Source organism: Trachinotus anak, unplaced genomic scaffold, assembly GCF_046630095.1.
Source record: "Trachinotus anak isolate AG129_WGS33_773 ecotype Australia unplaced genomic scaffold, CSIRO_AGI_Tana_v1 ptg000012l, whole genome shotgun sequence".
In the NCBI taxonomy this organism is placed as follows: domain Eukaryota; kingdom Metazoa; phylum Chordata; class Actinopteri; order Carangiformes; family Carangidae; genus Trachinotus; species Trachinotus anak.
In genome coordinates this window covers 22,958,677-22,982,026 of record NW_027273863.1, presented here as the reverse complement: position 1 = coordinate 22,982,026, position 23,350 = coordinate 22,958,677, and the positions used below count along the sequence as shown (strand labels likewise).

At 40.6% G+C, this 23,350-nt stretch overlaps 2 protein-coding genes across 4 annotated transcripts; both read left to right on the top strand.

Moving 5' to 3' along the window:
* The first annotated feature begins 459 nt into the window (after positions 1–459).
* LOC139629025 (cathepsin Z) lies at positions 460–4,577 on the top strand. Of its 2 annotated transcripts, none has more exons than XM_071491358.1 (6): positions 460–624; positions 1,556–1,719; positions 1,960–2,139; positions 2,934–3,084; positions 4,045–4,210; positions 4,438–4,577. In XM_071491358.1, the coding sequence occupies exons 1-6, from the start codon at positions 497–499 to the stop codon at positions 4,549–4,551; spliced, it is 903 nt and encodes a 300-aa protein (XP_071347459.1). In that variant the 5' UTR covers positions 460–496; the 3' UTR covers positions 4,552–4,577. The 2 variants fall into 2 exon arrangements, with proteins under 2 accessions (XP_071347459.1, XP_071347460.1); XM_071491359.1 differs by lacking the exon at positions 460–624 and adding an exon at positions 745–918.
* Positions 4,578–9,413: 4,836 nt separating this feature from the next.
* On the top strand, positions 9,414–21,318 carry mppe1 (metallophosphoesterase 1). Of its 2 annotated transcripts, XM_071491353.1 has the most exons (10): positions 9,430–9,943; positions 10,075–10,183; positions 10,373–10,720; positions 11,880–11,983; positions 14,673–14,753; positions 16,129–16,237; positions 17,482–17,562; positions 18,535–18,657; positions 18,903–19,043; positions 20,460–21,318. In XM_071491353.1, exons 1-10 carry the CDS (start codon positions 9,693–9,695, stop codon positions 20,643–20,645), a joined length of 1,533 nt encoding a protein of 510 aa, XP_071347454.1. In that variant the 5' UTR covers positions 9,430–9,692; the 3' UTR covers positions 20,646–21,318. The 2 variants fall into 2 exon arrangements, with proteins under 2 accessions (XP_071347456.1, XP_071347454.1); XM_071491355.1 differs by lacking the exon at positions 10,373–10,720 and having other exon boundaries at positions 9,414–9,943.
* The last annotated feature ends 2,032 nt before the right edge of the window (positions 21,319–23,350 follow it).

Below are 23,350 nucleotides of genomic sequence, written 5' to 3'. Positions count from 1 at the left end.
TATTATTTCATACAGATTTTTTTGTTTTGTTTTACAGTATCTTCTCTTGTGAAGACATATTTCAGAATTCTTTGTGTTTTACTATATTGCCATTTATTATTTGTTTATACACCAGAATCAACTTGTGCATGTGTACAGGTGGAGTTATGGTTGTTGATAAAGTAATTAATATTTAAATCTGCTTATGACATTCAATCTTTGAATAACCCACTTATTAAATGGTCATGTAATTCATATACTTACTTCATATACCACAGCTGTTGGGTTCTGTTATAAAACATCTTTTTACGATGTATAATTAATTTGACAGATAGAAAAATAATGGATCAAAAACAATAGTCATATGTTTATGTTTACTCATCACTTGCTCAGCTTTGTTGTCCTTGTTTTTGCTGTGTGTGCTGTTCAGTGGAGGATGACGTGATCGCTCTGACGCACAGGGGGCGCTCTGTGCGTGTTTGCGTCAGAAGAAGGAGGGAGGCGGGGGGAAGCCAATATGGCGTCTACCACAACTTTATCGCTGCTGCTTTGTTTAGCATCGTTTTCATTGCAAATTAGCTCCTCCAGACTTCTATCTGAGCCTTGTTACAAACCAATCAGAGACGACAGACCAGATTATGTCAAGTAAGTGACGAGAAAATGTACAGTTTCTCCTGACAGCGACACATTTCAGTGATTTCATTCCGTTGTTGGCTCCTGAGATGGGCTCGAGAAGCGGTAACATAGCAACAGAAATGTGTTTCCACAGACTCTTCCGGTATTCAGGAACTTAGTGACTCGTCCTGGTGTTATTACACTGTTACTGGTGAAAAATGTAAACCGCATTCACTAACATTTGTGTTTATGGGTCAGTTAACTTGAAGATTGTGTTTTTATCATGGATGGATAATGAGACGTCGGGCCCCTGGGCACAGACAGGTAAAAGGGCCCCTCTCACACAGACCCAGACCAAGAGAGACTCAAAATGTTTGTGGTCATTTTAATCTATCTATAAACATTTAAGTCTTTTTTATTACATGGTAATGTTGTGTCTCCTTTTGGTCACTTTATTTGCCTTTGTGGTCATTTTGAGTCTCTTCATCTTGCATGTCTACTCGTTTTTGTGTTCTTGTGGTTGTTGTGAGTCTCATTGAGCAATGTTGTGTATCTTTGGGATGGTTTTGACTTTCTTAATGATCATTTTGGGTTTTTTAACGATCCAAGAAGAAATATTAACACTAACACCAACACTTCATACTTCATACAGGGGCCCGAGAGGTCAGAGGGGCCCTGGTAGCCCTGCTCAGTCACCCATCCATGGTTTTTATACCTTACTCTTACCGATATATAACTAACACTCAAGTGGTCTCAGACTTTTGGACCCCACTGTGTTATATACATAATGTGTGAAACGTGATAATTTCACACGGTGACATGTGGAGACGTCACATGTCCAAATGCACATGCCTGTTTCTATCTATCGAGCGTTTTGCACTCTGCCTGACTAATTAGTGAAAAAGTGAGAACACCTGTGTTATTGCAACAAAATAAGAGTCTTATCCCTCACTTATTTCAGGACACAGGCCCGGCCGCACGAGTATGTGGAGGTGTCCGACCTTCCCCTGTCGTGGGACTGGAGGAACATCCAGGGGAAGAATTATGTGAGCATCACAAGGAACCAACACATCCCCCAGTACTGTGGTTCCTGCTGGGCCATGGGAGCAACAAGCGCGTTAGCTGGTAACCATGACAACAGAGGGAGGGAAGGAGTGAGGGCTAGAAGAAACAAGATAAGACAAGAGGGATGGATAGAATAAATATGATACATATACAATATATATGTTATCATGTCATTTCAAAATATGCTTATTACACAGTTTGTTTCTTCGGTGAGGATGGAGAGCAGCATCCACAGGAGAAAGAAAAGACTACATTTGACCATTTCAGCTCGGTAATATTGGTTATATTCTTTTGTCCAAGACCGTATCAACATCAAGCGTGGAGGCGCGTGGCCGTCAGCCTACCTGTCGGTCCAGAACGTGATAGACTGCGGGAGGGCGGGCTCTTGTTATGGAGGAGATCACACGAGGGTCTACGCCTACGCCCACGAGACGGGCATCCCTGATGAAACCTGCAACAACTACCAAGCCAAAAACCAAAGTAAAAAAATATACAGTGTCTCCTATGATCACTATGTCTGCTGTTAACATAACACACATCGCCAAAAGTATGTGGACAGATACTTTAGGTCTGGCACTGTCTTTCATTTTTAATGGTTATTTCTGATATAGGGAAATCTTAAAGAAACTGCAGGCAACTTTATGTTCAACCAAAGTGTGCTTCCAATTTTGCAGCAACAGTTTGCAGAAGACCTGTTTGTGTTTCAACATGACAGTACCCCCCCCCAAGTACAAAGCTAATTCCATAAAGAAAAGGTTTTCCCAGTTTAGTCTGAAAGAACTTGATTGGCCTGCAAAGAGCCCTGATTTCAACCCCATTCAACACCTTTGGGGTGAACTGGGACACAGAGTGTAAGCCAGGGCTTTTCATCCATCATCAATGGCTTATCTCACTAATGCTCTTGTGGCTAAAATGGGAGCAAATCCCTTCCAAAATCTGGTGGAAAGCCTGAAACCAGAAAAGTGGAGTCTGTTTTAGTAGCATATTACTGCTATGAGTTTGGAGTGAGACTGTAATAGTTGGTGTCATAATTTGGGCCATGTGCAGAGGCATATATCCATTTTAATGGAAATAACTGATGATCTAAAGTTGCCTGCAGTGTTTTTTATTTTTCATTTTAAAGCTAGATATCTCTTTATGTGGTATTTGTTAACTCTAAATGAAATATCGCCATCATTAAAAAGTTATGGAATTAGGTGTGAAATGAATGTTGCTCCGCACTGTAAATAATTTAAAAACAGCCTTGTGTTCATTTTGTTTTTAATGGTCCACAGAGTGTGAACTGTTTAACCAGTGTGGCACCTGCTCCTTCTTTGAGTCGTGCGCTGTGGTGAAGAACTACACCGTGTGGAAAGTGGGAGACTACGGAGAAGTTTCTGGAAGAGACAAGATGAAAGCTGAAATTTACACCAACGGGCCCATCAGGTAGTGTAAGTCATCCTCCCCAGTCATTTCTAATTATTCATCCACCTACATCCACTGTGTGAAGGAGGAGATTCAGCCTAAACTTTTCACAGAGCAGTTCTTAGTCATAGTTCAGTTTTTATTAGTTATGTATATTTCATAGTATTAAAACCTTTGAGGATATTTTACAGCACTGAATGTACTTTTATTTCACTCAGATAAGTATTAAAATACATGAATTCAAAGGCTCAATGCATTGAAATGATCATAAACTCAGACCTATGGTTTTCACAATTTATTTGTTTTAATAAACACAGCTAAATTTTATGTCACTTAACAGTTCACCATTGTTTTTTTACATAATCCTGCCCATTTATAATTTTCTAACCTGACCTAGCTGTGATTCTTTTAGTGAAGGTTTGGCTTCGGCAGCTTTATATTGTATTTCATTTAATTTTGTGCAGCATTAACTTAAAGGAAAGATCAAAATTTTCAAGAACTTGTAATGTATGGGGTCAAATTAGGATCAAAAAGATTTTGAACTTGTGGATTTATTTTCAGAACTAATGTGTCAGTCTGTAGTTTCAGTCTTTCTTAAACCTGTACAAAAACATGGCAGAGAAATTCAAGTTTGTGAACATGAACGTAGATTGTAGTTTTGGAAAGAAAACAAGAATATAGTCTATATCAGCACTAAGTTATTCAAAGACCTTTCGTGAAAAAGAACTGCTTAAGTGAACAAACGAGAGCAGCTTCAAAGCAGAAAATTATGTGTGAGAATCAGCGCTCAAGGTTCCCACACTGCATACGACACATTTAATTTACAGTACAAATTTTGGATTGCACAGCCAAAAGCAAAGCAAAAAAAGCTCAGTTTTAAATCTGCACAAATGCTCCTTTGAAGAGTTACCCCAACATTTTAGTGACATTTTACTTCAGGTGGTTGCAGAACTTGAGAAAACTCCTCTCTCTGTCTTTCAGTTGTGCCCTGATGGCCACAGACGGCCTGGAGAAATACTCTGGAGGGATTTTCTCAGAGTTTCACCCACTGTCTTTACCAAATCACATCGTGTCTGTGGCTGGCTGGGGTGTGGCACAGGACGGGACCGAGTACTGGACTGTCAGGAACTCCTGGGGAGAGTTTTGGGTTGGTTTTCCTCTCTCTGCACCACACCCTGCCTTCACATGCTGCCCTCAGTCTGAGGCTAAAATTTGCGCACTGACTCCAGTACTTTGCAAGCTTCTTTCTCGTAGACAGGGTGATCATGCAGAAAAGTTTCAGGGAAGAAAAGTCAGTGTTTTGAAGTCATTTGCACTGATGTTGTGCTTTTTGCTTGCACGGTAAATAATGTTGCATTGTGTTTTTGTTTTCAGGGCGAGCACGGATGGGCGAGAATCGTCACCAGTGCCTATAAAGGGGGAAAAGGCAACTGGTTCAACCTGGGTATTGAGAAAAACTGTGCATATGGAGATCCTATTGTTACATAGACACCTCAATAAACTAGTAGACCGTAGTTTGTCATGTTGGGTTTATTGAAATGAACTGTTGATGATTTGGATAATGTGGAAAAGGAATAGTAACATGTTGATTAGTGAGCTTTACATGTGGCTGTAGGTGTTGTTTTTTTTATTTGCCTTCGGGTAGATCCAGGCTAACAGTTTCCATGTTTTCATTCTTTGTGCCATGAAAAGCTAAGCTAATCATCCCCTAGCTCTAGCTTCACACTAACACACAGACATGAGAGTTTAGTCAAGCTTCTCATCTTTCTCTGCAGCTATTACTGTAAGTTAAAGGAGGATCTAGGTTTACAGCTCTCCACAAGCTGAACCACATTCAGACACTCAATTTAAATAAATATTCTGACAAAGTATCAGTGCGTCATTTGCCTGAAAGCGCCACCTAAACAGATGACCTGCTCCTGAATTCAATTTTAAGCTTGAATAAACTCAGTCGGCAAGAAAATGCAGGTTCTTCACCTCAGATCCACTATCACACATTTCAGGGAAACGACTCCTCTGCGCGACAGGCGGGCTGAGTCACTTGCATTAAAATCCACCTGTGGTGAAACAGCGTTGGCAGGTCTGAAGAAAGGGAAGCGTACAGTTACATCCCGACCCTCCGACACACTGCGCAAGATCTGCAGAAACAGCTTCTAATGAGCGTCTGGAGGCCGACCAGTTAGACTAATGTAACGTGAATTAAATCTGGTTTGACACAGTATCACAGAGCTCTCGTTAACAGGATCAGGATGCTTTTTCTCTCCCTTATATGCAAATGTGAGTCACATGGAAATTGTTCTTTGTCGCCTTCATGTGTGAGGTTAATGACAGCATGAATCAGTGTTTCTGCAGATTTCAAGTAAAAAAAAGGGCCGTTAAGGACACCGAGGTCACATCATCAGCATTATGTCTGTGATAATGGGAGTTTTAGCAAATTCACATTCTGCAATTACAAAGCACCACTCTGGTTGTTTTAATGGCAGACCTAATAGATTTAAATTCAAGTATTTCTAGGCTGAGGAAAAAAATTAAATGATTAAACCTTTTATTCCACCACCAGAATTTTATTCCCAGCAGTGTGGAGATTTTAAAACGTGTAAAAAGTTGATCTTCATGTTGGAAACTAAGTTCACTGCATCATGTGAAAATGTTGAAAAACTGGTTACCACACCTACAAGTAAACCAACAGGCTGAGTGGTTCTGTGATACCAGGAGTGGTTAAAGGGGCTCTCCATCAGTTGCTCACATTAAGTTCAGTACTATTCAGCCTGAGAACAGTTGTAAGTCTTCTGTGATTTCACCCGTCACTAGTGAGTTGCATTATGGGAGATGCAAGGTCAGGTATTTTTATGCCTCTACGCCAGACACAGCCAGGGCCAGAGGCCTCATGTTTTCATCCCCGTCCCATCCTCGTGAATGCGATTTTTTTATTTATTTATTTTTTATTTTTTCAAATTTGGTACAAATGTCCAATTGGATTCAAGGATGAACTGAATTTTGGTGGTCAAAGGTCAAAGTTCAAGGCCACTGTGACCTCACAAAATACAATTTTGGCCATAACTCATGAATTCATACACTAATTATGACACAATTTAACTCAAATATCTATAAGGATAAAAGGAACTGATGGCATTTTATATCCAAATGGTCAAAGGTCAACTTGACTGAGACATCATAATGTTCTGCAAAAACACTTCTGGCCGTGATTTAATGCTGTAACTCAGGAAGAGGAGATGGTGACCTTGGCAGAGGCAGGTGTGGACAGACTGTGACTGCTCTTTAAAAAACACCTCATGTGAGTCCTGAGTTCTCCTTTGTTATTCAACCTGCTCAGAGGGATAAACATCTCAAAACAATTAACAATGCAAGTAGAAAACAATGAAAAGCCAAGAACAAGTGCATAAATCCAGAAGAGTAAGGGTACAGAGATAATGAAATAAAATATATTAAAAATATATAAACAGCTTTAAGCTGCATGAACGAAAACATTCAAATACTGAAACAAAAAACACAACATCTCTACATAACATGTATGCATCGTGTTTTTCTGTTAATATCCACTAACTTAAACATGATGAATCACAAATCACCACTAAAATACATTATCAACTATGACGGGTCCACATCTGTCCATCTTAGGGCCCTGGTCTTGTAGAGGGGCCCCTGTGTCAACATCTAGTTTTAAGAACCCGATTGCTTTGGTTTAAGTTGTGATCATTCGCTGTGAAGTTGTGTTTTATTAAATATGTGAAATGTTTTCTGTGTCAAGTTATTAAATTCACACAAAACCTTGGGCAAGGTTGGATTCTTCTATCGCAGGAGAACTGCAAGACTCCAAACAACAATTATCTGACAATAATTTTCTTTAATAATTGATTTATTGGTTAAATTACTATCATTATTCCCTGACACCCACATTAACATATTCATAGCTTTTCTGTTTTGCCAACGGTCAAATACCCAAAGATGTTGAATTTATTGAATTAACAATTATTAAAATTAGTGGTAATTAATTTTCTGTAAATTGACTAATCAAGCACTGTGTGGCACTGGTTGTTTTCTTGGTGCCTGGGAAATAATGGAACTGCCATGTATATTGAGGGTCAATAGGCGCCTAACAACAAATGTTTGCCCCAGGGGTTTGCCCCTAGGAGGCTAATCCAGCCATGATCCTGACTGTGAATGAAAGCAGGATTTGTAATACAAAGGACTGTAAATTGTGTGGCTTGATTGTTTTCACCCAAAGGAGAGAAGCTTCAAATTAGAGATTCAACTCGCTGGTGTGCCTTTGTGTGGTGTGGCTCAGTGCTTTCTCCCCTGGCCTTAAAACCAAGGATATGTGCAGGACAGCTTTGTTAATCAGTTTCAAGGTGTAAAGCAGAGAGAGTTAAGGAATTTCAGTGCAGTTTAAATTTGAGCATTTTGGCAAATACTCTTCATGTCCAGGAAGTGTAGCTGAGTGGAGCAAAGCCAGGCTGCACATCTGGAGGGGAGCAGAGCTTTGAGCCTCCACCCTTTTGGTTTCTAGAGACAAAAGTGTTCATTCTAGTGTTGAAGAATTGAAGTTTTTCATAGAAGTATGAAAACTCAGATGCCTTTCCCTTGAATCATGCTGCCATGCCTCAGTTTCCCTCTGCGCTGCTGCCGCTGCTGCTGCTGTTGCAGTGCTCTACTTTTCACTCCTGCAGCTCCCTCACTCCGCATGAGTCAGTCCTCAGCTCTGAATGTCTGGGTGAGGACAGGAAAGATGTGTATGGTGTAAAAAATTCCTTCTCTTCCTTGTGCATGAGTGAGCAGACGTGCGTGACCCTTGCAAACCAACTGGTTCAGCAGGTAACTCTACTCTGGGGCCACGATTAGGCCAGTTCTGTTCGAGCCGTTTCCTGTGTGAAACCTCTCGCTGGTTCCAGCTCCAGAGCCGACAGAGAGCTGCACAATTACTCAGGCTCCTGGTGATTAGATTTCTGCTCCTAATCACTTAATCTCATTTGTCCCATAGTTGTTGGCGCTTTTCCCTCTGTCAGTATTTGTGTGTCTGTGTGGGCCGATGCCAGGTTTACTGATCACTTATCAGATTTATCAGTAGAATAATTTAATGTTTTTCGGGCCAATAACTTAGAGAACTTTGAGTTCAAGTAGTTTTAGTTTTCTCCTGCCCACCCCTCCACCTCTGCTCCACAAAAACCATAAGAAGAAAACATGTAGTCAAGCTCGCAAGTGTGAGCAAGAAAAATACCGGAAGTTGCTATTTTTGCTTTTAAGTTGAGTTAAATTCGCCAAAACAAAACAGACAAAGCTCTGATATATTTTTTTTTTTTAAGTTTTCCTGTAGTGCAATGTAAATCAGTACTTTTATTCAAGTAGGCAACTAATTATAGGCTACTTGTTCTTTACTTGAGTGTTTCCATTATGTGCTACTTTACACTTCTTTACTCCTCTGCATTGATCAGTCTCTAGTTGCCTTTCATGATACAATTTCACTCACAAAATACATATGATAAGATAATAAAATAAAACAGTGGCTCCCAACCTTTTTGCCTTTTGGCCACTTAAACACTTATAAAAACTGTTCCGTGTCAAAGAAACATCTGCACCACTCGACCTCCCAGACTTCAGTTTAACAACTGTTTCAGGCCCAAAGAGGCAAAAGTGTCATAATTAATGTTTCACCAAAAAGTCAAAGGTGAGAGAAAAGTCTAGATTCATTAGTTTGTTTTTTATTTGTTCCAATCCCATTAATGTCACAACCCCTCCACTCAAGATTTACCTCGTAATCCTCAGGAGGGGCCTGACCCTGAGGCTGGGAGAAAAAGTTTTACTGTTAATACTTTATGTACATTTAGCTGATTAAACTTCTGTATTTATTCATTACTTTCTCTTTACTTTACCTTTTGCCAGTAGTAAAGTGTAACAATACAGTAGGTATCATCCTCGTACTGGTGCCCATGCAGCTTTACTCCTGTACTCTGCATTTATCAGTGTTAGACTCTTTGCTGCACTACAATCATTATGTCGGCTCCAAGTACAGCAGAAACAATTACTAATATTAATCAATTAGGCAGAAAATTAATTAGTAACTATTTTGAATAATATTTTTTCATGGTTCCAGCCTCCCAAATGTTAGAAGCCTATTTACCGTGTTCCCTTTTAGTTATGTAAACTATTTTAATTTATGTGTAATAATGTTGAGGTGTGGACTAAATAAGCATTGTGAAGGTCTCTCTTTGGGCTTTAAGACACTCATTAGGTGCAGTTGTACCATTTTGGCTGTTTTATTTTGAAAAGCAAGCAGAGGAAGAGTTGTTTGTAACTTGACCATTAAGGCTGAGCGGTGCTGTGATAATCAAACAGCGGCTTGTGACTGTTCCCTCTGCTCCCTCTCCAGCAGCAGAGGACCCCCCCTCCCCCTTCATCTTTCTGTCTTTTTTTTTTTTTTTTTTTTTTTTTTTAATGTTATATCTCGAATCACTCGGACTCGGCCCCTTTTCTCCATCCTCACAACCTGCCATGAGCATCCCACGGCCGGAGCCCTGAGCACTCGGGTCTGAAGAGGTGAAGATGCCTCATGGACCGCTCCATCGCCGCCAGTGCGCCACTTCAGGGCATCCCAAACGCCGAGTAACAAAGAAATGCCGAGGTTTAGCGTCAGGTGGCTGGTTGCGCTGGTGCTGATTCTTGTGGTCGGCGGTGCTTTCTTCTTCTGCGAGTATCTCATTTACTTCCCGACCATCCTCAAGTGCGCCTGGCCGAAGATCAGCCACGGACGCGGCGGGGAGAGCATCGACGGCCGGCCGACGGACTCAGCGGTCCGCGCTATGGTGCTGTCGGACACCCACCTCCTGGGAGCCGTCGGGGGACACTGGTTCGACAAGCTGAGGAGGTAATGTCATGGTTCATTTCTATTTATAGGGCAACCCATCACTGAGGCTGCGTCCATCCGTCTGGGCTTTGCAGGAGTCCTTTGTAAACAAAAACAAGAAATAACGCTGGCTTGTGTATCCAAACGCGCAGGGAATGGCAGATGGAGCGGGCTTTCCAGACGGCTCTGTGGCTGCTCAGGCCCGAAATAGTCTTTATTCTCGGGGATATCTTCGATGAAGGCAAGTGGAGCTCGCAGAAGGTAACGTACAGCTTATTCCCCCCCCTCTTCATGATGCGTCTGCAAACCCACAGTGCTGATGGTGGTGGTGATGCTTGTGAGACAACAGAATGTGGAAGAAGAGCAGAGGCCAGTGCTCTCCGGTCAGCATCATCATCATCATCACCATCATCATCATCATCACCATCATCATGATCTTGTACCATCCAGGCCCGAGAGGCTGCAGGATTTGTGGCAAACACCAACAACAGCAGCTGCAGCCTGCGTCCTCTCAGCCCTCATCATCCTGCTTTGGGGGGAAAAAAAATTCCTCCTGGGAATTCTCACACATCCCTCACTGGATTGTCAGAAGGGATCCATCAAGACGAGCAAGTGCGGCACAAAAAGAAAGCCTCATTAAAAAAGGAAACGGAGCTCGCAGGCTGTGCAGTCTTCACTAATCTACTGTGTTCCTCTTCAGCTTTTCTCACTCATTTTTACACCTGGTTTGCATCCCATCTAATTTGCATTCTGTGGAGTTTTTTTGCTCATATCTTTGATTTTCCAGAGAGAGGAAAGGTGAGAGCAGGGCTGCAAATTGTTTTCTGGACTGATCCATTTACAACAGTGAATAAAATGCCTCTGGAGTCACCAGAATCCAAGATGATGACTCTAAATAGCCTGTTTTGTCCGAAATAGGTCTGAAAGTAACAAATATTTCCAGTATCAATTCATCTATTCTTTATTTTTCTCAATAAATCAAGTGATCACAGTTACAAGTTCCCAAACCCCAGAGCTGTTTTATCTGGAAACCCAGCAGGTTCGGCTTTTTTTTTTACCTGATAATAATTTTCATCTATTATTAAAATGATTAATCATCATCAGCTTCCTATGGGGAAATTCAGTTTTGAATTCACAGAAAAGAATAGATGCAACATAATAATAAAATATTTCCAAACATTTACTGATCAATCATCTGATCAATATATGTTTGAAAATAGTGACAAATAACCACCAACATTCCCTAAAATCCCAAAGTTACATCTTTATACCTGATGTATTATATTAATATATTATATTGTGCAACCAACAGGCAGAAAGCTCAAGGACGTTCAATTTAAAGTGAGATGTAACATGAAAAGGAAGCAAACCAGCACATTTTAGAACCTAAAACCATCAAATATTTGGCATTTCTGCCTGGTGAGTGACTTCAAAGGTTAATCAATTATCAGAATATTTTCCCATTACTTATTATTTTGACTCTAGTCTGAAAAATTGTCCAGATTCCAGAGATATTCAAGTTGCTTTGATATAAAATAAAGAAAAAACAGCAAATTCTCACATTTGAGAGGCTGAAAGGAGCAAACCTTTGGTATTTTTGCTTTGCAAATGTTCATTAATGATTAAATGGTGTAAATGATCAACTTCTGATGAATCATTCCACAGCTGATTAAAAGCAGCATTAGGGAAGCATTCATAGTCACATCAGTGTTAAAAACATGTAAACCCACACCACGGATGTAATTAAAAGGTCCCTGTGTGCGGCTTCAGCCCCTGCAGGTACAAAACTGAATCTGGAGTCTGAATCAAAGCAGCCTGGGTCACCCATGGGGGCTGCAGGGTGACCCTCAGAGACCCCATTAACTCTCATGAGCTTCCTTGGGGAGTTTTTTTTTTTTTATTAAAGGCCTACAGTGAAACCTGCCTCAGCTACGTTTGTGTTGTTGTGTCTCTACAGCACTGGGAGGACGACGTGCGCCGCTTCCACAGGATGTTCCGGCATTCCACTGACACAGAACTGGTTGTACTGGTTGGAAACCACGACATTGGTTTCCATTACGAGTAAGAACATGATTTACAGCCTCATTGTTTAGCCTTCATTCAGAGATACTGGCTGATTCAGCGGCATCATGGGAGGGTTCAGGAAACGTTTGAGCAGATCTTCACCTCCCTATCTGCCACTTGTTAGACCTCAGGACGCTTCAGGATGATGAGTTTTTAAAGTTTTATTCACTGGCCTAGTTACAGAAATATCTGATAACAGACGTCTATTTGTGTTTGTCTTTGACTCAAAGTTTTTATAAACTAGAGAAGACACTTGTGGGCTGCCAGGGGAGTGTCAATAAAAGCCTCACACTGTTACCCTGCAGAGCCGGCAAACCGTTTGAATGAAAGGACTTTGTCCACATTACACAAACTTCAAAATATTTGATGATGAGCCAATCAGAAGTAAATTTACTGAAATATGCAAGGGGCTAGATGCAGTCAATCCAGTCAGGGCTGTACGGAAGGTGCCTGTAAGGACACTGACGTCATGCCTTCTGTGTTGTTTGTAGGAATTTGGTGCTTTTAAAGGATACGACAATATTTTATATTTATATTCTGCCAACAAATCCCATGAAAAGATAAACAGCAATGAAACAATCAGACTAACGAGTAACGTCTGTACAGCAAGAACATAGTGCATCTTATTCCTGTGTCACAGAGCTCCATTATTATAATTATAAACACATCAAGAGCCTACTTCGTGTGACGTGTCCTTCAAAATCAAGTGTGCACTCAGCCTCCTGCTGGTGTAAATATTCACTAGAGTACTAAATCTGTATTAATCCACAGGTGAAAATAGTCCCCAACAAATACAGTATTTACTAGTGTTTGAGTGAAGCTTGCAAAAAACTACAGTGCCCAGCTTATTTAGGAAATTATGAAGAGTTTTTAAAATTTTTATGAATCTTTATAGTTGTGAATGAATTGAGAGATTTGCATTAGTAGTAGGAAAGCACTGAGAGACCAACACATTGTTGGTTTTGGTCTTTTCATGGGATTTGTTAAACAGAAAAAAAAAAAAAACAACCCACCAGCCTGATCCTTAAAGGACCCGAGGAGGAGTTTACACTCTACAGTTACATAAAAACTTAACTTGTTGTCACGGAGCAGGCTGAGAGGAGCCGAGCACAGAGAGGCAGACAGATTCAGCCGAGCAGTCTTTAATAAATGAAGACAAGCTCACAGGCAGACAGGTGGATGAAGGTGAGAAGCTGAGCTGGCAGGCAAATAAGCAGGAGCAGATAACAGGAAAAAGAAAAAAAACTCTGGTGACTGACACAAAGGGAAAAACACGAGGAAACAAAATCAGGTAGCAGATGCACCAGGAAGCACCGGGGAACAAAGAGACACAGTGAAGGGAACACACAGACTAAATGCACAAGGAAGGTGAGGCTAATTGGAAACAGGTGAAACGAATTGGGGCAGGGCAGGCCAACGCAAACACAACTAACACAACCGACAGACACGCAAGTCATTTCAAAATAAAACAGGCCAGAATCATTTTTGACCTTTAAATGAACAGAGATGTCACTGGGACGCCCCAGGTCTTTGTCATGAAGTCCCCTCAGGTCGAGTGCAAGTCTCCTCACGTTGATGTGAAGCCACGAATCATTGGTGTTAAAGCCTTATTTGATTTTGTCAAGACATCAGATTTATCAGTTTCATCAATCGGTTCTGACACAAGTTGAGGTTGAAAGTTTGTGATTTCAGTCTTTTTTCAGTCTCTTCACTATTTTTTAGTTTTGAGGCAGCACCATCAAATGCAGCTGGAAATATATTCAAACACCAAACAAAACAGAGGACACACCTTGGGCGTGGACGCGCTCTGTGACAATAAAAAGGATTCCACTTATTGTATAGTTCTCTGAAACTGGTGGTGCAGAGGTGGCTTTGAAAGCATTTGGATTCCCAGCTTCTTTTTTTTTTTTTTTGGCTTCTGTGAACCTTTCAAAGAATAACAAGCGAACTCACATGCCCTCATCAAAGGTTACACTTTTCTGTTATCTGTGAGATAACTTTCAAAACCTGTTTTAGAGCGAGAACAGATTTGAACTCATCAATTAAATATTTCCAAAATCCTAGTTAGATTTAGTCACAGGATGACTAAGACTTTTGTTGTGAAATGACTGATATACAATAAATAACGTCAAAAATAAATCAAAATAATAAAAAAACAATAAAATATAGAAATGAAGACACAGAATTTACTGAAAAGTGAAGAACGACTAAACAACACTATATAAACTTCTTTGTTTTTGCCTTTTTTGTATACAACAGTATTTTTTTTTTGCTATTTTTATTGAACATAAGCTGAGACTTCACATCAGCGCATGTATAAGAAAAAGGCCTGAAAGAAGCACCTGTACAATATATAATCCACGGCTCATACAGAGTGTTTTGCTTTGATAAGATTGTTTCACACTCTCCATTTATGGTCATTTCTGAGCCTGTATGTTTGTGCATTGTTGTTATAGATTGCATTATATTGCAGAGATGTTGCCATCCCACAGTTGAGTATTTAATGCCTGTGACTCAGAAATGTGGGATTATGCAGACATGCAGCTGCTCATATGTGCTTTGATTCGACTCGTGCAGCAGGAAGCGAGGCCCTTATGTAACAGTGTGCGGCAGACAGACGTGACAGACTGAGCAGCAGGTCTAGGTTTTTTTTTTGTGTGACGAGCGGTGTTGTGTCTCCCTGCAGGATGGACTGGTTCAAGCTGCAGCGCTTCGAGAAGGTCTTCAACGCTTCATCCACCAGGATCGTCACCAAAAAGGGAGTGAAGTGAGTGACAGGAGGATCCAACACGACGTGATAACCTGCGACACCAGCTGCAGGACTAACATGTGACTCAGCCGGCTGAGAGGTCACAGGTTTAATCCCCTGAGTCAGCCCCTGCCAAAAAAAAAAAAGTGTTTTATAACAAGACGGCAGACATTTGTAGAGATGTTTTGCTCTCAAGTTTGCACAAATGTATTTATCAGTATGGATCCACATACAGGAAGCACTGCAAACACTCGCAACTATCTGCTTTTCATCAGGTTTTTTGTCTTTAAAATCTTAATTTCTTAAAAACAAGTGGGGAAAAAAAACTGCCAATACACTCACAATATTTCATTTTATTTCCAATACAAAGCAACTTGTTTCAATTATTTAATAAAACAAGTCCAGCTGAAATATTCTTACTACACAGGTAAAAAGTTTTTCACACATTTCAAGAAAAAAAGGTTAGAGAGCTTCAATATACATCTGAATTACTTGAAAAGAGAAGGCTTCGCAGAGAGATTTGTTTTATGAACAACAAATAACAAACATAAAACCAAGAAATCTACACAAAAAAATTTAAGAAAAGAAAGGAGTAGAATTTAGAAATAAAGACTATTAAAGCCTAGAGAGAACTGAAAGTAACAGATGTATAAATGTCTAAATAAAATAATATTCTTTTTAGCTTAGTGTTATTTATTAGTATGTTTTGCTTTATTTATCCAAAATAAAAAAATAATTTGTTCTGAAAAATTTAGGAAAATAGACAAAAAGAGAAACAAATGTTAAATAAACAAATATTTTTTTTAACTTGTAATTTTAATAGATAGAACTCTTACCAAAACATCTGTACCAGAATCAAATATTTATTAAAAAAACTCTATATTTATAACAAAATAATTTAATAAAACTTGTGTAACCTCTGTTTTTCCACATTATTGTCCATAAATACCATTGATCCTTTTATTAAAAAATCCAATAATACTTAATTTGCCTCCTGTAGTGATATTATAACAAATATGTGCAAACTGAGAACTGAACAGTGTGTCATTTTCTAATGGTGTCTGTGCTGCTGAACCAGTGGCTAGATGGTTAGCAGTGAGGCGGCTCTGTGCTGCAGTGCAACGTTACATCATAGCTGTGTTCACTGCTGACCCCACAGACAGGTAGGAGCTCAGCAGTCCACCTTTAAACCTCTCAAACAGAAATCGGCGCAGCAATGCTATTCCTCCACACAAGATCCAGTTGTAGGTGATCGATGAAGTAGCACTGACAAACCCTATTTCACTGAGACTTTCAAAATAAAAACACAATGATATGATGCATCTCTGCAGCCTCACTGAGAGCTCTTGTTTTTTTCCCGGCGCAGTGACTGAGACTGTTTCTCTCCCGTCAGCTTTCTGCTGGTGAACAGCGTGGCCCTGCACGGTGACGGGTGTCCCATCTGCCAGTCGGTGGAGAAGGAGCTGATCAAACTCTCCCGGGACCTCAACTGCTCTCTTCAGGTGGGAGCACATTTCTGGAAGTCGGTCGCACGCTCTCACACTGTCAGCACCTCGAACACTGCTGCTGCTCATGAAGTGTGAAGTCATGTGAGGAAGGATGATCATATCAGATGATGAGGAAACTGCCTTTTGCCTTAAAGGTTATATTTATTGAAAGTTTTTAAAGGTCCCTTTGTAGGTGAGGAAGGTCCTCACCTACAAAGCCATTAATGGTCAGGCACCATCGTACCTTGGAGAGTTTATAGTTCCCTATTTTCCCAATAGGACGCTTCACTCTCGAAATGCAGGTCTACTCGTGGTTCCCAGAGTTTGTAAGAGCAGAATGGGGGGCAGAGCCTTCAGCTATCAGGCTCCTCTCCTGTGGAACCAGCTCCCAGTGTGGGTTCAGGAGGCAGACCCCCTCTGTACCTTTAAGATCAGGCTTCAAACTGTCCTGTTTGGTAAAGCTTATAGTTAGGGCTGGCTCGGGTATGTCCTGACCCATCCCTTAGCTATGCTGCTATAGGGCTAGACTGCTGGGGGATTCCCATGATGCACTGGGCTCTCTCTCTCACTCTCTCTCTCTCTCTCTCTCTCTCCCTCTCTCTGTCCTCATTCTGCAGGTCTCTCTGCCTCTGGAGCAGCAGGACCCAGATCCACCACTACTCATCTTTACTATTAACCACTGTTACCTGTCATTATTATTGATCACACCATTACCTACACAGCTGTTCCTGGTCTCTCTCTCTCTTTTCTCCTCTCTCCTCCCCCCACCCCCCCTTTTTTTCTCCTCCTAAACCCAACCGGTCGAGGCAGACCCCCCCACGCTGAGCCTGGTTCTGTTGGAGGTTTCTTCCTGTTAAAGGGAGTTTTTCCTCCCCCCTGTCGCCAAGCGCTTGCTCTTTGTGGGAACTGTTGGGTTTTTCTCTGTAACAAAGTAAGGTCTTGACCTGACCCTGTAAAGAGCCTCCAGATAATGTATATTATGATTTGGTGCTATACAAATAAAATCGAATTGAATTGAATTGAATTGAGAAAAATACACCCAGAGCTCAGTTGTGCTTGGAGCAGGTGTTTTGATCTTTTTTGCTGATGCAGTGTTTGTGAACGTGCACTGAAGCTGCAGCTGATTGCTCCTCCGTCCTCCTGCAAACCGCTCACGTTTCCTCCGAACAGGTGGACGGGAGAGATGTGACATGAAAAAGCCGACTGATGTTCGAGGAGAAAAGACAGCCGATGAATTCTTGATGTTGTCTTTTCTGCAGGACTCGCAGTCGAGCAGCGGAGTGATTGACAGCTGTGAGGGCTCGCAGCTCTACCCCCCCACACCGCCCATCATGTTACAGGTAAACTGCAGGTGTACTCTCGCCTCCGTCTGAAAACCCGACATCGTCCTGGGGATCTGCTGCTCTCAGTCTTAAAAAGCCTTGAATTCAGTTCCCCTCAGTTCATGGCCTTGGAGGGTTTTAATGCTTCTTCTTTTTGTGTGTGTTTTATGTCTGTCTGATTATTTTGCATCTCTTTCTGGTCATTTTGGGGGTTTTTTATGTTCATTTTTGTGTCTTTGTGTTCATTCCTGCCTCCAGTGTGTTGGTTTTCTGTCTCTTTTTAGTCAGTTTGCATATTTATTTGTCATTTTTTGGTCTCAGTGTAATTTTTTTGTGTCTGTGTCCATTGGTTGGTTTTGTGACATAAACACAAAAAGCCATGAATTGGTTGGTTGCAGATTTTCTCTCATTCATTGTAACTCTGGAAATTTCAACTGTTCTTTGGACATAAGAGACAGAAGTTTGAACTCCCTCAGCATCAAGTTTATTTAAAATGCATCATCATCATCAACCTTAAAGCTACTTTATGGGGAAACAAAAAATATTTTTTTACACAGCCAATCTTGTCTTTTGGTGGTGAAAAATTAACTTTTTATTCAGCTCTACTGATGAATCTGTCCTTTATTTCCTTTAAATCTATTAATCATTTGCTCTTTAATGTGTCAGAAAACCCAAAATGAGGTCGTCAGATCACTAATTTTGTTCAACCAACAGTCCAAAAACCCAGAAATGTTATTTACAATGATGTAAAACAGAAAAAAGCAGCAAATATTTACATTTCAGAAGTTGGAACCAATATTCTTCTTGATAAATGGCTTAAACAATTACTTCTTTATCACACCCGTCTCAGGATGTTTGCTGCATGTCGCTCTCTCTCCTGTTTGTTCTTTGAGATGTTCAAATTGCATTCAAGCATAATGTAATGATAAAAACCCCTGAAACCTGAAGAAATGAGATCATTTGTTGCTGACTGACTGTCCTGCTCTCCAGCACTATCCTCTGTACAGGGTGAGCGATGCCGGCTGCACAGGACAGGACGCTGCACCACCTGAAGAGCGACACCTGTTGTTCAGAGAGAAGTATGATGTGTTGTCTAAGGAGGCCTCACAGAGGGTGAGTGCTCTGCAGTCCCATCACTCCACCTCTGCTGGGTTTCAGTTTTTTTTTTATTTATTATTGTTTTTCAAAGCACAGATCTCTTATGAAGCGGATTCAGCCAATTAAAATACAGTACAAGAGCCGGCTGTCAGAAACAGTTGTGTGTGGAAACAGCAGAGGATGACGATGATAATGATGAAACTGATGATGTAAGCCAGCAGCAACCGCTCTCTGAGGTGGATGTGGATTTCTCTCCTCAGCTGCTGCAGTGGTTTAAACCCCGCCTCATCCTGAGCGGACACACCCACAGCGGATGTGAGGTTCTCCATGACAACAAGTACCCAGAAATCAGCGTGCCGTCCTTCAGCTGGAGGAACAGGAACAACCCCAGCTTCATCCTGGTGAGTGACGACACAACCTGTCTGTGTCAAACTCCTCCGACAAGGTGATGATCCCACTTATGCTGTAATATTTTTAATGAAATGCACAAGAACATATAATCTATTCAGCATTTTACAAACACCAGAGCCTTAAAAAATCCTCTCAGTGTCATTAGACTCTGTGACCTTTATGTTTTATTTGTTTGTTCTTGATTTGCAATAAGATTAAAGCATCTGAGTTCTGCTCCAAAATCAGTTATTAAATGATGGTGAAAAACACATGATGGACACTGTTTGTAATCTGAATTTTTAAAGCAGCGATAATCAATATTTTTATCATCACAACGTAATAAATGACAATGTGAAGGAGGAGAGAGAATTATCACCTTAATCTCATTGTTTGGCTCAGTGCTTCTCAAAATTAATAGTACCATAAGATCCATAAGAAACACGGTGACAGAATACATGAATATTTTGGTCACGGGTTTCTAACACTTTCTGTAATAAAACATCTAAAGGCAAAAATCTCTGGGACAAAATCTTATCAAACTGGAATCCGTGGTCTAATTTGTGTCAGGTTAAGGTTCCTTGAAGTGAAACTCAGCCACAACTTTATTGTTCTGGGTCACTGTCACTGCTTCCATAGCAGGGTTTAGGCTCTGAAACCCCTCTGTATATACACAACCTCCTCATCACCAAACAGACAGAAATGAGCTGGTGATGCAGCCGAGCATTTAGCAGCTACAGAGCCAGATATTTCCATCAAGGGTTGGTAGAGACCAAAAACAGAGCTAAAAGAGAGAGAGAGAGGACTGCGAATGAAAGATAATGTTGCTCCACATCTGCTGGAGGAGTAAATACACAGCGGTTCGTTAACAGGTTCACCGTGTCGACTGGAAACATGATGATGTGTCGGTGTTGTATCCTCAGCTTGTTTCTGCTGCCCCCAAGTGGCCAAAGTAATCGTCCTCGCAGGATTAAATGAATAAGTTTGGTGAACATGTGGCTGTTTTTTAATTCACTGAAGTGTTGGTTTTTGTAATAAACAATCTGCTGCCTCTTATTTGTGCCTTGTATCAGTACTGAGGCTGAGTGATGGTGATGCAGACTGACTGCGAGCAGCAAAATAAAGGAGCAACCCCTCCTAAACTCCAACAACTCGGCTCCCTGTAAAGTGACAGGATATCATGCCTGTGAAAAGTCTACTGATTTCCATCCTTACGTCTATGCACTTGTCCCTTCCGCCTTTAGAAATCATTCTGTGAGATTTATTTTGACCTAATGTTGCTGCCCATGTGTTGGGTTTTTGTGTGAAATGATTTAAAGAGCAGCCAATACAAAGACCTCATGGTGAGACTGTTTTTTTAAGGTGTTTATATGATGTGATGGCTCCCAAACTTTCTTATTTGTAATTATTTTAAAATACGTCCCCCTCAGGCGTCGGTGTCGCCTGGCAGCTACTCTCTGTCCAAGTGTTTCCTGCCGGAGGAGAGCACTGTGATCGGCGTCTACTGCTCGGCCGGCGCCTGCCTGCTGCTGCTGTTCCTGGCTCACTGCCTGTGGATGAAAGGCCTGCTGCAGTGCCTCAGCCTCTGCCTGCTGGGGAAGCACAAGTCTCTGTGAACTACGTTACCCAGGGTGCACCACGTTCCGGAGCAGAGCCATGAAGTGGGGCTCCACCGCAGCTGGTAAACACTTGATGTGAGGATTTGCAAGATGTGACTGCCCTCCTCCAGAAGGGGCCAAAAATGTGTTCATACAACCTCGATTTGTTTTTGTCCTGATGTTTTTTCTGGCACTGTGAAGGACCTGATTATATATTTTAAATGTCTTTAAAGGATTTAAAGTTTATCACTTCTGACATTGATGATGATGCTGTGGTTATAACCTGTGATGACAAAGCAGATTTGGGCCAAATTGTTGTTACAAATCATGAGTTTTACCTTCCCTAGGAAGACCAGACGGGCAAAGTTTGACTGTGATTGTCTGATTTAATAGAAAGTACACATGTGGCGTAAAGAACGACAAATCAAACAAAGTACATATGTAAATAGTAACTGTCCCTGATCTGATTTAAGGTGGTAAGGTCAGACATGTGGTGGTAGTTTACTTCACTCTGATGTTTAACTGTGACCCGGTGTAAACACTGTTAGTTTCTGTTGTTGTCGTCCGATCATGTTTTTATGATGCATATCTGAATATATTTATGACTTTCTGTGCCAAATGTTTGTGAGGGTTTTTGCCAAATTGTTGAAACGTTTCTGATGAACTGCACATAATAAAATCAGAATCTTAAGGTGTGTTTTTGAGCTTTAAGGTGTGTTCCAGAGGCTGACGTGCACCCTGACTCGGTATAATCGATCATCCACAGCCTCACTTCACTGTGAAACGCTGAATATCGTAAGATGGTTCAACTTTTCAAAATGTCACGGTAGGCGAAAGAGATTAAAGTCATGTAAACACAAATATTTAGTATTTGCAAAATCCTGTGAAGTAAAGTGTGAGTACAAAATATCAGGGACGTCTTAGAGACACGGAGCTTCACATTAGATCTGTCTCAAAGCTTAAAAATTCTGTTTCTCTGTTGATCTGTGTCTTCTACACAGATGGACACAAGGATGTGTACTGAGACATCAATTCATCAGCCACCTGAGATGTTTTTGTTTACACTGCAGTAGCTCTGTCTTTGATATCTAAGCATCTGTTGGGACATTTCTGGTCATGTTGTTTAATTATAAGTATGACTGCTTTATGGCAATGTTGGATTTTTGTACAATTTTAGTATTTAACTTACATAAGTAGCCAAGATAAGATCAGATTTTCATCATCAGTTAATTTATCAATTAATTTTTTTTTCTCGATTACCTTGCTTATCATTTAGTCTGAAAATTGTGGAAGTTTCTCAGAAGCCAAAGTGACATCTTCAAATTGTGTGCTTTGTTTGACCAAAAGTAAAATATAACTCATTTAAAGTAAGAGAAAGAGAAAAAGAGAATCCTCACATTTGAGAAGCCAATCTGATCAATAAATTGATTAATATATATTTGAAAAAAAAAAAATCGTTAGTTCTAGTCTGCTTCTCAATTCATTTTCAGAAAATGTTCTATATCATGATGCATATATTTATATAGAATTACGTATATCGTGATTTTGTCCATATAGCTCACTCCTGATATTCCATGTCACTGGAACCAATATCAGCTGTATTAGAAGTAAAGTTATATAATGTATGATTGAAGTATTGTTAAAATATCCCTCATTTTCTTTCAATCACACCTCATTTTGTACAAAACATTTTGTCAGTATTTGCATTTTAAAGGATCCATCAAAAGAAACCTGCAAAGGTGATTTAACTTACTTTAACGTCCTCTCAGGACATGTCCCTGCCTCTCTGTTGAATAAATTAAATAAATTACATCTTATATTCTTAAATATACCATCATTGCAAATGCTATAGAAGAAACCAACATTTGTTTTATACTATAAGATAATGATAGCAGTACAATACCTGCCAGATTGTTCTTGTTTTATCGCCACCAACAATTAGCTTTAATTTTGTTCCAGCCCCTCAGTTTAAGTTGTTGATTTATACTTAACTTTCAGCGTGAACACACCACATATTCAGGATGGAATATGGGTTCATTTTATGCATGTGGTCCTGTAAACTCACGTTATTCCCGGCGTAGCTCCAACCTGAGCAGAGGCCTTTGGTTGATCAGACCACTGTTCAGGCTGAAGTCAGAGCAGGAAATAGACCCCCCAGTATGTCCCCCAGCTCAGGTGTAAACAGTAAAATGAATGACTGAACTGCACTTTGTCTGCTTGGTGTCGTTTGTGCTGCCTCACTGTCACAACTTACTGCGGCAGAGCCACCGTTAATGTCATCACCAACACCTGTGTTGTTCCTACAATTTCCCACTAGCCTGAAAATGTATCACGATACATCTCAATAGAACGATTTAAAATGATATCAACCAGAGTTTTATTCATACTGCCCATTACCTTACCTCTCTGTGACTGATAAACATTAAATCTGGGGAGTAAGTTAAGAATAAAATGCTTTACCTGCATTTAAATCATCAGTGAGAAGTTCTTAATCTTTATCTAGATCCAGTTCAGTCAAACCTATATTCATTGCATTAGAACCATTTTTCAAATATAATCCCTAGTTTCTCATTTTGTATTCATTTATTAACGAGCCGGTGTGTTTTCGCTCATTTTCCCTCAGAGGCCTGTTTTCGCAGCAGGCATTTGGCTTCATAGCAGGAAAAGCACAAGTCACTGTGAACCACGACAACATGTCAGTGAGGCGGCGGGAACAACAGCAG